Source organism: Hemiscyllium ocellatum, chromosome 5 (assembly GCF_020745735.1).
Source record: "Hemiscyllium ocellatum isolate sHemOce1 chromosome 5, sHemOce1.pat.X.cur, whole genome shotgun sequence".
Classification (NCBI taxonomy): Eukaryota; Metazoa; Chordata; class Chondrichthyes; order Orectolobiformes; family Hemiscylliidae; genus Hemiscyllium; species Hemiscyllium ocellatum.
Window position 1 is genome coordinate 134000053 of NC_083405.1, and position 14706 is coordinate 134014758.

Sequence of the window (14706 nt, forward strand, 5' to 3'; positions counted from 1 at the left end):
TACCTGGACTACACCTCCTCCCACCCTGCCCCCTGTAAAAACGCCATCCCATATTCCCAATTCCTTCGTCTCCGCCGCATCTGCTCCCAGGAGGACCAATTCCAACACCGCACAGCCCAGATGACCTCCTTCTTCAAGGACCGCAGATTCCCCCCAGACGTGATCGACGATGCCCTCCACCGCATCTCCTCCACTTCCCGCTCCTCCGCCCTTGAGCCCCGCTCCTCCAACCGCCACCAAGACAGAACCCCACTGGTTCTCACCTACCACCCCACCAACCTGCGCATACAACGTATCATCCGCCGCCATTTCCGCCACCTCCAAACGGACCCCACCACCAAGGATATATTTCCCTCCCCTCCCCTATCAGCGTTCCGCAAGGACCACTCCCTTCGTGACTCCCTTGTCAGATCCACACCCCCCACCAACCCATCCTCCACCCCCAGCACCTTCCCCTGCAACCGCAGGAAATGTAAAACTTGCGCCCACACCTCCACACTCACTTCCCTCCAAGGCCCCAAGGGATCCTTCCATATCCGCCACAAGTTCACCTGTACCTCCGCACACATCATCTATTGCATCCGCTGCACCCGATGTGGCCTCCTCTATATTGGTGAGACAGGCCGCTTACTTGCGGAACGCTTCAGAGAACACCTCTGGGCCGCCCGAACCAACCAACCCAATCACCCCGTGGCTCAACACTTTAACTCCCCCTCCCACTCCACCGAGGACATGCAGGTCCTTGGACTCCTCCACCGGCAGAACACAACTACACGACGGCTGGAGGAGGAGCGCCTCATCTTCCGCCTGGGAACCCTCCAACCACAAGGTATGAATTCAGATTTCTCCAGCTTCCTCATTTCCCCTCCCCCCACCTTGTCTCAGTCGGTTCCCTCAACTCAGCACCGCCCTCCTAACCTGCAATCCTCTTCCTGACCTCTCCGCCCCCACCCCACTCCGGCCTATCACCCTCACCTTGACCTCCTTCCACCTATCCCACCTCCATCGCCCCTCCCCCTAGTCCCTCCTCCCTACCTTTTATCTTAGCCTGCTTGGCTCTCTCTCTCTTATTCCTGATGAAGAGCTTATGCTCGAAACGTCGAATTCTCTATTCCTGAGATGCTGCCTGGCCTGCTGTGCTTTGACCAGCAACACATTTGCAGCACATATAAGATTTTCAAAGGGTTAGATAGGGTGGACAGGGAAAGCCTTTTTCCTTGGATGGTAATGGCTAGCATGAGGGGACATAGCTATAAATTGAGGGGTGTTAGATTTAGGACAGATGTCAGAAGTGGTTTCTTTACTCAGAGAGTAGTAGGAGCATCAACTGCACTGCCTGCAACATTAGTAGACTCGCCAACTTTAAGGGCATTTAAATGGTCATTGAATAGGCATATGGATGAGAATGGAATAGTGTAGGTTTAGATGGGCTTCAGATTGGTTCCACAGTTCGACACAACATCGAGAGCCAAAGGGCCTGTACTACGCTGCAATGTTCGATGTTCTATTAACACCTTCACATCCCGATCTCTTTAGGGACAGTCCCTGTTACAGGGGATGGGGTGGGGTTTGGTACCATTGGGTAAACGCCCTGTTCGGGGGTGGGGGGGGGGAAGCTCAGGGACCTGGGCAAGCTGGAGGAGGGGGTAGGTCAGGACTGGGTGACGGGGTGGGGGGTGTATTTTGAGGGGGCAGTGGGAGCTTCCTCCTCCCACACAGCTCTTTGAGATCACCTGCCCCAGGAGACAAATGCATTTGAGTTCCCTTGCAGACTGCCCCATTGCAGGGGCCTGTTTGAACTGGAACAATCCCAGCTCCTCACCATGCAATGTCCCACCATCTGCAGCCTTCCTCTTTCACTCTTTAACCTCTGACCCTTGGCCTAGGTAGGGATCGCTGCCGGTATTTCCATCAACAACTAAACTTACTTTCACAGATGACCCCAGAGTTCAGTACAACCAGGAACGGAGGGATTTTCAATTCCCGATTGGAGGAAGATCCCAATTCCTGATTGAGGGAACACGTTCATAAACTCACGGAGCTCCACCAGGCCTCCCCATAGTCCTTTGGTTTCTGTCGGCTATGGAGCCGCAGTCAGGCTTGATCAGAATAAACTTCTCTGTTTGGCAGTTTCAAGATCTCGGGGACACAGTTTCAGGATAACAGGTCAACCATTTTGGACTGAGTTGAGGAGAAACTACTTCCCTCAGAGGGTTGTAGACGGATGGAATTTTCTAACTTAGAGGCTTGTCATTGATTAAGGCTGGCGTAGAGGTATTCCTGGTCACCCAGGGTATCAAGGGATAGGGGAGCAGGGGGGGAAAGCAGAATTCATAATGATGGAGTACGCTCAGCAGATTATAACCTACCCCTCTGCTCTGATTTCTTCATGGAGTAGGAAGTGAGGACTGCAGATGCTGGAGATCAGAGTCGAGAGTGTGGTGCTGGAAAAGCAGAACCAGTCAGGCAGCATCCGAACAGCAGGAGAATCAATGTTTCAGACAAGAGCCCCTCATCAGGAATGAAGTGATGAAGGGCTCCTGTCTGAATCATCGATTTGACTGCTCCTTGGATGCCACACTCGCGACTCTGATTTTTTCATGTCTTCTCAAGTGTCTCTGTCCGTTTTTTTAATAATAGGGAGACCAGAACCGTGCACAATTATCTGAGAGTGGTCTAACGTCAATGTTTCGGCTTTTCAATTAGCATGTTGGTAATGAATGAGTTGATAAACAAGGCGAGGAGTGAGGTTGAATCTTAACAGTGACCTCAGCCAGCATGGGAATTGAACCCACACTGTTAGCATCATCCTTCATTGCAAACTTGCCTTGTAGGCACCTGAGCTAACCATTGGATCTTCTCCATGTTGGAATAGTTTATCAATTACAGTCCTACCCCACTCCTCCAACTGTACTCTGAACCTTAGAAATGTCACTAAAGCTATGGATAGAAGGCAGTGGGTGCAGAATCTTTGGCTTGTTTTAAGGCAGCGGAAGATAGATTCTCGATTGCCAAGGGATTATTGGGGACATTGCAAGAACGTTGAGTTGAAGTCAGATGAGCCGCAGACAGCGCATAAGGCTCGATGGGCTGAATAGCCTGCTGTTGTTCCTGGTTTGTTTGCTCATCAATTTCCAAGATGCCAATTCCACACAAAGCTGCTCAGTCCAATGGGGAACATTGTAATGTTAATCATATCAACAAGGAACAATCACGGTTCATCCCGATTATTGGGAACTGTTGCTCGCAGGATTTATTGTGGGGCTAGGAGCAATGTCAAGAACAGGGAGGAGTTCAAAGAGCAGATTTCCTTGTCTGTCGATAAAGGGAAGATTGATGTTTGATCGCCTTCTCAAGGACAATTAGAGGCGGGCAATTCACACTGGGCCAGCCAGGGATGCCCACTTCCCACACTGAATGAGTAAATAAAACAACAAACCTTTCACTTCTTTACACAGAGAGATATAAAGATTGGGAGCCAATCACTGGGTGATGGTCTTTAATGGTGTGATGGGTGAGGACAAGCCTTGCAATGTGTTAATTCCTATTGGAAGTAAGTGAGAAAGGGAAGGGATAATGATCAGTTTGTGAGGGATGCCAATGTGGTGGTGTTAGCCCATGCACTGACCGATTAAGGCCATAGAGTGACAACATGTGCTTATCCGACATGGTGGGGTTTGAATGTTAATGTTAAGTGTGACCCTCTGTACTTACTGCTCAACATATCGAAGTAGGCATTGTCTGCAATGCAGTATATATGTGGGGGAGCATCGCCCTTGCGTTTCCGTTTGTAGGCCGCGACCACAGTCGGTGTGTACACAGGCAGCAATTTGTAAGGGTTCACCGACACACAGAACAACCCCGAGTAAGTCTGCAAAGGAACAGATTGCTCCCGTTAATCTGCACATACCACTGAAGATGTTCACAGCCACTCACTGACAGGACAGGCTCAGCTTTTTCAGCTAACTCTCCACACCACTCATTCCCCAACACAACCTAAATGACCAAACTAGAATCCACTCGGAACTGTTTAGTTTCAAAGCCATGGTCTTGACAGTGCTCCTTAGCTGAATTTTTAATCCATCACGTTATAATTTCAGGATGTTACCGGTGAAGGCAGATGCAAAGCAACATATCAATATCCAACAATAACCAGATATTCCTCCACCTGCAGTCTTTAGCAAATACAGATCGGTAATGGATTTCAAGAAAAGGAATTTGTGGAATATTGTCGAGGATTTTTTTGTTTTGGAGCAGCTTAAGCCCACTGGGGAACAAGCAATTCTGGATCTGCTGGTGTTTAATGAGGCAGACGTGATTAGAGAGCTGAAGATGAGGGAACCCCTCAGGGGCAGTGACCGTAACATGTTAGAATTCATCTTGTGGTTTGATTGGGAGAAGCTGGAATCAGATGTAACGGTATTACAACTGAGTAAAGGTAACTACAAAGCCAAGAGGGGGAGTCTGGCCAGAGGTGATTGGAAGGGGAGCCGAGCATGGAAGACATTAGAGCAGCACAGGCAGGAGTTTCTGGGGGCAATTCAGGGATAACAGCCGAAATTCGGAGACATTATAAAAGCAAAAGAAAAAGTTTACAATGTGCTGAAGATTAGTAGGAATCTAGAGGATTGGAAGCCTTTAAAAATCAGCGGAGGCTAACTCAAAAGGCAATTAAGGGGGAAGTCAATGAAATATGAGAGTAAACTGGCTAGTAATATAAAAAATTATGAGTAATTTTAGATATATAAAAAGTAAGAGCGAGGCAAGGAAGAACATTGGACCACTGGAAAATGATGCTGAAGGAGTAGTAATGGGGAACGAGAAATAGCGGAGCAACTGAACAGGCACTTTGCATAAGTTTGTACGTTGGAAAACACCAGCAGCATTCCAGACCTTCAAGGGAGTCAGGGTGCAGAGGTGGTTGTAGTGGTCATCACTGTTGGAGGAACTGGGTTTGTTTTCACTGGAACGCAAGGGGCGACCTGATAGAAGTTTATAAAATTATGAATGGCATGGATAGAGTGGAAAGTATGAGGCTTTTAGCCAGGGTGGAGGAGTCAATTACTAGGGGCACAGGTTCAAGTTGCGAGGGGGGAAGTTTAAAAGAGATGTGTGATTGCAAATTTGTCACACAAAGGGTGGTCAGTGCCTGGAATGCACTGCCAGAGGGGGTGGTGGAAGCAGACACAATAGCAGCATTCAAGAAACACCTCGATGAGTGCATGAATAGGAGGGAATAGAGGGATACGGATCCTGGAAGTGAACACAGGAAGGGAAAATGTGTCAGCGCAGGCTTGGTGGGCCGATGGGCCTGTTCCTGGGCTATATTATTCACTCTTTGTTCTTTGAGAAGGTGCTAAGGAAGCTGAAAGATCTAAAGGTGGATAAGTCACCCAGACCAGATGGACTATACCCCAGAGTTCTAAAGGAGATAGCTGAGGAAATGGTAGAGGCATTGGTAGTGATCTTTCAGAGAGGGTCTCAGAGAACTGGAAAATGGATGATGTAACACCCCTGTTTAAAAAAAGGAGGGAAGCAGAAGACAGGAAACTACAGGCCAGTTAGCCTGACCTCGGCCCGTTGGTAAGATTTTCAAGTCCATTATTAAGGATGATGTTAGGGAGTGTTTGGAAATGCACAGTAAAATAGGGCTGAGTCAGCACAGCTTCCTGAAGAGGAAGTCATGTCTGAATTGTTTGGGGAGGTAATGTGCAGGTTAGACAAAGGAGAGACAGTGGGTGTAATCTATTTAGATTTCCAGAAGGCCTTTGACAAGGTGCTGCATAAGAGGCTGCTAAATAAAGGGCAAAGTACTGGCATGGATCGAGGATTGGCTGACTGGCCGAAGGCAGAGAGTGGGGATAATGGGGTCTTTTCCAAGATGGCAGCTGGTGCCTTGTGGTATTCCACAGTAATCAAGTTTGGACCACAACTGTTCATGTTATACATTAACGACCTGAAGGAACTGAGGGCATTATTGCCAAGTTTACAATGACACAAAGATAGGTGGAGGACCTAAGAAGTGGGGAGGCTGCAGAAGGATTTGGACAGGCCTGGGAGAGTGAGAAATGAAGTGGCAGATGGAATACAGTGTGGGAAAGTGTGAGATCATGCACTTTGATAGGAAGAATAGAGGCATAAACTGCTTTCTAGCTGAAAATGTGTTGCTGGAAAAGCGCAGCAGGTCAGGCAGCCTGCTGGACACACTTTCCTCATTCCTGAAAAAGGGCTTATGCCCGAAACGTCGATTCTCCTGTCCCTTGGATGCTGTCTGACCTGCTGCGCTTTTCCAGCAACACATTTTCAGCTCTGATCTCCAGCATCTGCAGGCCTCACTTTCTCCTCCTAAACTGTTTTCTAACCAGGAACAGACTTCAGAAATCTAAAGCACAAAGGGAATTGGGAGTCCTAGTACAGGATTCTCTTCAGGTTAACATGCAGGTTCAGTTAGCAGTTAGGAAGGCAAATACAACGTTAGCATTGAGTTCAACTGGGCAAGAATACAAGAGCAGGGATGTACTGCTGAGGATGTATAAGGCCCTGGTCAGTCTGTGCTTAGAATATTGTGAGCAGTTTTGGGCCCTGTATCAAAGGAAGGATGTGCTGATGATGGAGAGGGGTCCAGAGGAGGTTCACAAGAATGATCCCAGGGATGAAGGGCTTGTCATATTAGGAGCAGTTTGAGGACTCTAGACGTGTACTCAATGGAGTTTAGAAGGATGAGGGAGGGGATCTGATTGAAGCTTACAGAATACTGAATAGGCTGGATAGAGTGGAAGGTAAAATATTATGAAACCTGAAAGGGTTCAGAAAAGATTTACAAGGATGTTGTCAGGGTTGGACTATTTGAGCTATGGGAAGAGGCTGAACAGGCAGGGGCTGTTTTCCCTGGAGCGTCGGAGGCTGAGGGGTGACCTCATAGAGGCTTACAAAATTATGAGGGGGCATGGATAGGATAAATAGGCAAAGTCTTTTCCCTGGGGTGGAGGAGTCCAGAACTAAGGGGCATAGGTTTAGAGGGAAAACAATAGTTGAGAGGGGAGAAGTTTGAAACAAACTTAAGGGGAAATGTTTTCACACAGCGGGTAGTGTGTGTATGGAATGAGCTGCCAGAGGAACTGATTAAGGCTGGTACAGTTACACCATTTAAAAAGCACTTTGATAGGTATATGAATAGGAAGGGTTTAAAGGATATGTGCCAAGTACAGGCAGGTGGGTTGGGATATCTGGTCGGCATGGATGAGTTGGACCACAGGGTCGATTTCCGTGCTGTACATCTCTATGACTCTATGTTTACTAGGGGAGACTAGGACCTGAGGGCACAGCCTCAGAGTGAAGGGATGACCTTTAGAATGGAGATAAGGAGGAATTTTGACAGCCAGAGGGTGGGGAATCTGTGGGAGACATTGCCACAGAGGGTGTGGAGGCCAAGTCATTGAGTGTGTTTAAGATAGATAGGTTCTTGATCAGTAAGGGGATCAAGTAGGCAGAAGATGGGCCAAATGACCTCATTTTACAGCTACACATTAGAGGACATTAGCTATGGACTGGGTCAATGGAAAGATTCTTGGTAGTGTGGATATGCAGAGGGATCTTGGAGTCCATGTACATAGATCCCTGAAAGTTGCCACCCATCTGTGAAGAAAGCATACAGTGTGTTAGGTTTCATTGGTGGAGGGATTGAGTTCCGGAGCCGTAATGTCATGCTGCAACTATACAAAACGCTAGTGCGACTGCACTTTAAATATTGTACAGTTCTGGTCACCCCATTACAGGAAGGATGTGGAAGCATTGGAAAAGGTGCAGAGGAGATTTACCAGGATGTTGCCTGGTCTGGAGGGAAGGTCTAATGAGGAAAGGCTGAGAGACTTGGGTCTGTTCTCATTGGAAAAGCGGCGGCTAAGAGGGGATTTGATGGAGACATACAAGATGATCAGAGGATTAGACAGGGTAGACAGTGAGAGTCTTTTCCCTCGGATGATGATGTCAGCTTTATGAGGGGGTGTAGCAACAAATTGAGGGGCGCTAAATTTAAGACAGATGTCAGAGGTAGGCTCTTTACTCAGAGAGTGGTAAGGATGTGGAATGCCCTACCTGCCAATGTAGTTAACTCAGCCACATTAGGGAGATTTAAACAATCCTTGGATAAGCACATGGATGATGATGGGATAGTGTAGGGGGATGGGCTTAGATGAGTTCACAGGTCAGCGCAACATTGAGGGCTGAAGGGCCTGTTTTGTGCTGTAGTGTTCTATGTTCTATTATGGCATTATTGCTTCTTCATGTTCACCCATTCCTTTGATGACTGCTCCAATGTCAGTAACATGCCTGTACATGCCTGTAAGAGAGGTACTGAACATCTCGGCAATTGTTCTGGAATGTTCCTTTCCTCCAGTACTCACGTAGATCAGCCAGTTTGCATATCTCTGCCTGAGGTTGTGTAGCACAGACGCCTCGTTCAGATGGGTTAACATGGCCATATCTTCAGCCAGACTGAATTTAGGTGGGTTCATCTCCTGAGCATCCCCTTCCTTCAGAGTCACTTTCTAAGAAAGAAATTTTGAAACAAGATACATTGGAGTTTGCACCTGGCAGCATCTTTTGTTGTACCTTTTATTGAGCAGTTCATCTTTAAGTGTAAGATCAGTGTGAAATTGTGGAGGTCAACCATTGTAGCCCCAGCATATTTCTGCAGGAGTTCCTCAGGGTCAATATTTTCTTTTCACCCTGTTCAGAAATGTAATCCAGAGCTGGTGTGATTTGAACCTGGGTTAACACTTGTGGGCGGCACGGTGGCACAGTGGTTAGCACTGCTGTCTCACAGCGCCTGAGACCTGGGTTCAATTCCCGACTCAGGCGACTGACTGTGTGGAGTTTGCACATTCTCCCCGTGTCTGCGTGGGTTTCCTCCGGGTGCTCCGGTTTCCTCCCACAGACCAAAGATGTGCGGGTTAGGTGAATTGGCCATGCTAAATTGTCCGTAGTGTTAGGTAAGGGATAAATGTAGGGGTATGGGTGGGTTGCGCTTCGGCGGGTCGGTGTGGACTTGTTGGGCTGAAGGGCCTGTTTCCACACTGTAAATAATCTGATCTAATCTAATCTAAACACTAAGTGAAGAAACTTGAAAGATTAGATTAAGATACCTAGTCAGTTTCTGTGCTGTACATCTCTATGACTCTAAATTGCTGGAAAAACTCAGCAGGTCTGGCAGCATATGTGGAGAGAAATCAGAGAAAGCTCAGAACTGAGTTCTGAGGAAGGGTCACTGGACCCGAAACGTTACCTCTGATTTCTCTCCACAGATGCTACCAGACCTGCTGAGTGTTTCCAGGAAGTTCTGCTTTTGCTGTGTCTGAACCCATGCTTTCTAAGCTCAGAGGTTGGGACATTACCACCACACCAGGAAAGGCCTGCAGAGCCTGAGTGTGAGTTGACCATCCTGACACGAGGCAATCGTTACTGTGTCAAGGAGGTTGGATCATAGAAGCCCTACAGTGTGGAAACAGGCCATTTTGGCCCAACAAATCCACACTGATCCTCTGAACAGTAATCCACCCAGACCCATTCCCCTACCCTATTACTCCTCAATTACCCCTGACTCATGCACCTAACCCACACATCCCTGAACACTATGGGAAATTTAGCATGGTCAATTCACCTGACCTGCACATCCTTGGACTGTGGGAGGAAACTGGAGCACCCGGAGGAAACCCACACAGACACGGGGAGAACATGCAAACTCCACACAGGCAGTCGCCCGAGGCTGGAATTGAACCCGGGTCCCTGGCGCTGTGAGGCAGCAGTGCTAACCACTGAGCCATCGTGCCACCCTCTTATCACACTCCCCACTTCCCCCCCACTTCCCTCTTCTACCAGGTGATCGCTTCCCCATGTGAACCCCAGCAGAGTGGCTGAACAGGTTTAATTCAGGTCAGCGTGACAAGCCTGGTTCAATCCCACAGAGCAGCAGGAGCCAATCAGCACCTAGCACAATTCCGGGAATTTGCCCACATGTCGTTTCCTTAGCACCTCGACTGGTCTGCTCCCCAGCTCACTGCACAGACACCAATGATCAAATCCAAGAGGTTCACTTGTTTAACAGAGAGGAGGAGAGCTTTGAAAGAGTCAATGACAGATCATAGTGCCGGGCAAGATGAAGGAACACTGGACAACGGTGTGATGAAGGTGCTCAGAGAGCTGTAAATCCCAGTTGGGAAGAGAACAGAGATGTTGGACTGTTCCACTGCGGGAGGGGAGATGGGGAAGAACTGAAGAGATTTGACAGCAAGGATTATAGACACATCGGAAACAGGAGCACGAGGAGGCCATTCGGCCCTTTGAGCCTGCTGCACCGTTCAATATGGTCATGGCTGATCATCCAACTTAGTCACCAACCCCGCTCCCAGTCTCTCCCCAATACCCTTTGACCCCTTTACCCTAAGAACAGTATCTAATTTTTTCTTGAAACCGTCCACTGTTTTGGCCTCCACCACTTTCTACAGTAGAGAATTCCCACAGGCTCACCATCCTCCGAGCGAAGACATTCCTCCTCATCTCAGCCCTCACTGGGACCCCCTGCTTCTGGACTCCCCAGGCACTGGGAACATCCTTTCTGAGTTTATCCTGCCTAGTCCCGTTAGAATTCTATAGGTTTCTGTGACATCGCACCCCGTCCCCCTTATTCTTCTATACTCTAGTGAATACAGTCTTGATGGGTCCAGTCTCTCTTCATACATCAATTCCAGGGATAATTGTTTATTTTTGTTCACATTTTAATTCTAAATATATGACGTTGTTAGACCAGGGGTTAACGGAGAGCAGGAATAATGTATGATCTGGATTTAGTAATAGGAAAGGTGGGCTACACCTGTTTCTTTGTTCCTGGGATTTGCATGTCATTGAGGTTGGAAATTATTGAGAAGGCAGAAGTCAAGTTGTTGAAATGTGAGAGCAAGGAACGTTTAACTAGAATCATACCTTGCTCTGCTGGACTTAAAACAGAATAAAGCAAATTTTAAAAATACAATTGATTAAAACACACAGGAGGATCACTCACTTGTCCAGCAATCGTCTCCACAATGATTTTCCCACTGTTACGTTCCTTTATTTCCGCTTCAATATAAACTTCCTTCTTGTCAGGGACCCAGACTTTCTTCTTACCTTTTTAAACAAGAAAATGTTTACAGAATACCTTGCCTAACTCCAGGAGTAATGCATGTCCAGGACTGTCTAGTAGAGACAATGAGTTGGACAGAGTAAGTCTGTCCAGTGCATGTTCAGAATACCACAGGAGACTGGAAAACAGAAAGGTGTCTCTCTGAGGCTAAATTCAGCTGTGTCAAAGGGTAGGGTTCAAGGGTCAGTGTCTGGCCTTTGAGTGAGGAGACTCTGGCCCTACTCCAGATGTTGAAGTTTATCATCTAAGGTGGCATTCGCAATATTTCCCAAATCGGTAACTCAGCCAAGGCCTCAGCTATCCCCAGGAAGATAGAAAAGAGATCTCCATGTCTGACTGAACGAGGGACAGCGATATATCCTGAGCTATATTCCATCACTTGATCAATATCACTAAAACATCCAGCTTGTTTGTTTCGAGGTAAAACAGCTGTATGTCAGATTTTGTGTGAGAATCACTACCTCATTCCTCTGCATTACAGCAACGAGTTTATTTTAAATTGTTGATGGGATGTCAGTTTCACTGGCAAAGCCAGCATTTATTGCCCACTGCGAATTGTGCTTGACTGGTGAACCGGTGCAGTCCCTATGGTACAGATACACCCACAACATATGGTATAGGCAGGAGGGGACTAGGATGTTGACCCAGAGACATTGAAGGAACGGCAATATATTTCCAAGTCAGGATGGTGAGTGGCTTGGAGAGGAACTTGCAGGGGGTAGTGTTTCCCATGTATCTGCTGCCCTTGTCCTTCTGGATGGGAGTGGTCATGGGTTTGGAAGGTCCTTGGTGAATTTCTGTAGTGCATCTTGTAGACAGTACACACTGCTGCTTAACTGAGTGTTGGTGGTGGAGAGAGTGGATGCTTGTGGATGTGGTGCCAATCATGGAGCTGCTCTGTCCTGGATGGTGTTAAGCTTCTTGAGTGTTTTTGGAGCAGCACCCATCCAGGCAAGTGGGGAGTATTCCATCACACTCCTGACTTGTGCCTTGCAGATGGTGGACAGGCTTTGGGGAGTCAGGAGGGGAGTTACTCACTACAGTATTCCCAACCTCTGACCTGCTCTTGTAGCCACTGTGTTTATGTGGTGAGTCCAGTTGAGTTTCTGGTCAATGGTAACCCCAGGATGTTGATGTTTGTCTTCAATTTTAAAACAATAATTTGGCTGTCAGACATTTTAGGACAGTTTGAGGTTGTTGTACAAATGTAGGTCTAACCCAGATGACTTTATTGAAAAGCGATTACTGGCAATGATGAGGAAGCATCTTCTCTGACACCGCACCCTACCTGGACAAAGAGCTTACCGTCAAACGGAACATTCTGGATTGCCTTCAGCTGTTGTGGGCTTTTCCTGAGGTAAGGAGCAGCTTCACCATAGGCTGCCAAATCATCCACCTTGTCCATTTTGTAAGAGCAGAGAGAGTTATGGAATTCTCTGTGAAAGAAGAGGGAATAAACAATAATGTGCCATCAAAACATTTAAGATACTGCTGGACATGCACATGGATAGCAGTGAATTGAGGGGTGCATAAGTTAATTTATTTTATATTAGGATTAATCCTTGGCGAGCATAAGAGGGGCTGTTTTCCCTGGAGTGTCGGAGGCTGAGGGGTGACCTTTATAGAAGTTTACAAAATTATGAGGGACATGGTTAGGATAAATAGGCAAAGTCTTTTCCCTGGGGTCAGGAAGTCCAGAACAAGAGGGTATGGGTTTAGGGTGAGAGGGGAAAGATATAAAAGAGACCTAAGTGGCAACTTTTTCACACAGAGGGTGGTACGTGTATGGAATGAGCTGCCAGAGGATGTGGTGGAGGCTGGTACAACTGCAACATTTAAAAGGCATTTGGATGGGTATATGAATAGGAAGGGTTTGGAGGGATATGAGCCGAGTGCTGGCAGGTGGGACTAGATTGGGTTGGGATATCTGGTCAGCATGGACGGGTTGGACCGAAGGGTCTGTTTCCATGCTGTACATCTCCACGACTCTGTGACTCTAACATCGTGGGCCTAGGGGCCTGTTCTGTGCTGTACCTTTCTATGTTCTATGTTCTAAAACCTGGTTTTATTCTTGTTGTGAACACCACAAGTGGAACTGTGAGTTGAAATGTCCTCAGCGTCTGATGGGTATCTGAAGAGTAGTAAGTCAGGTAGTTGATGTATTGGTTTCAATTTTCCAAAACTCATTAGATTTAAGGAATGTTCCTTTAGATTGAAAAATAATGATTGCAACCCCTTTATTCAAAAAAAGCAGGGAGGCAGAAAGCAGGAAAGTACCGACCAGTGAGTTTAACATCTGTCAGAGAGAAAATAGGCCCATAGGAAACAGAGTAGGCCTTTCAATGAGATCTTGGCTGATCTGTAGCCTAATTAGCTGTACATCGCCTTCACCCCTATCCCTTAACACATTGGCTTAAGAAAAATTCATCTACCTCAAATTTAAAGTTAACAACAAAATACTTGAAGATATTATTAAAGATGTTATAGAAGGATAAGTTCAAGATAATTGCGCACAGCCAACCTAATTTTATTACAGGGAAACCATGTTTAACTAATTGTTTGTTATTCTTTGTCAAAGTAACTTGTGCTATAGACATAGGGGAACCAATAGATATGTTGTATTTTCAGAAGGCGCTACATCAAAGGAAATAGTGGAAATTAAAAGCTCATGGTGTTGGGGGTAAGATCTACAAGGATTTCAGTGAGTCTCTCTCTCACTGCACCCCCCCCCCAGGTCATCTCCTCTGCACAGAAACTCTTCAGCCACGTTCTCAAACAGACTCGTTACCACAGCCACATCTCCTTCCTCAGCACCTGCCTACGGAACCGACTGATCCCACACGGACTCCGAACTACATTCTTCTCCAGTTTCCTCATTTCCCCTCCCCCCACCTTGTCTCAGTCGGTTCCCTCAACTCAGCACCGCCCTCCTAACCTGCAATCTTCTTCCTGACCTCTCCGCCCCCACCCCACTCCGGCCTATCACCCTCACCTTGACCTCCTTCCACCTATCCCACCTCCATCGCCCCTCCCCCTAGTCCCTCCTCCCTACCTTTTATCTTAGCCTGCTTGGCTACTCTCTCTCATTCCTGATGAAGGGCTTATGCTCGAAACGTCGAATTCTCTATTCCTGAGATGCTGCCTGGCCTGCTGTGCTTTGACCAGCAACACATTTTCAGCAAGGATAGAAGATTGGCTGGCGAACAGGAAACCCTGAAATTAAGATCAATTGAGACCGGTGGAAATTTTAAATTGTGTCTAATTTGATTCTAAGTATGAGATGGGCAGCGGTGGCCAATATTACTAAAAAAGACAATAAGCTGCAGGAACAAAGGGAGGCCAGTCAGCCCACTGAGCCTGCTCCACCATTCAGTGAGATCATGGCTTTACCTTTCTCCTGAATTGAAATTCATGGTAATTGAGAGACAGTGTAATGTGATTCAGGTTCACTGATCTGACCGCATCCTACAAAGTAAAGCTGAGGTCTAATGTACCCATTTCTCAGAGAGTACACTGCCATCACAGACACT

General features: G+C 47.1%; 1 protein-coding gene across 1 annotated transcript in view; it reads right to left on the bottom strand.

The window, feature by feature from the left end:
• LOC132815876 (myosin-7B-like) overlaps positions 1-12581 on the bottom strand; it is a 142538-nt gene extending 129957 nt beyond the window's left edge. The window contains exons 1-4 of the mRNA XM_060825218.1: positions 12482-12581; positions 11053-11160; positions 8403-8542; positions 3715-3871 (exon numbers count right to left, since the gene is read on the bottom strand). Of these exons, the coding sequence (XP_060681201.1) occupies positions 3715-3871; positions 8403-8542; positions 11053-11160; positions 12482-12581 (505 nt within the window). The remainder of the gene's footprint in view (positions 1-3714; positions 3872-8402; positions 8543-11052; positions 11161-12481) is intronic.
• Between the last annotated feature and the right edge of the window lie 2125 nt (positions 12582-14706).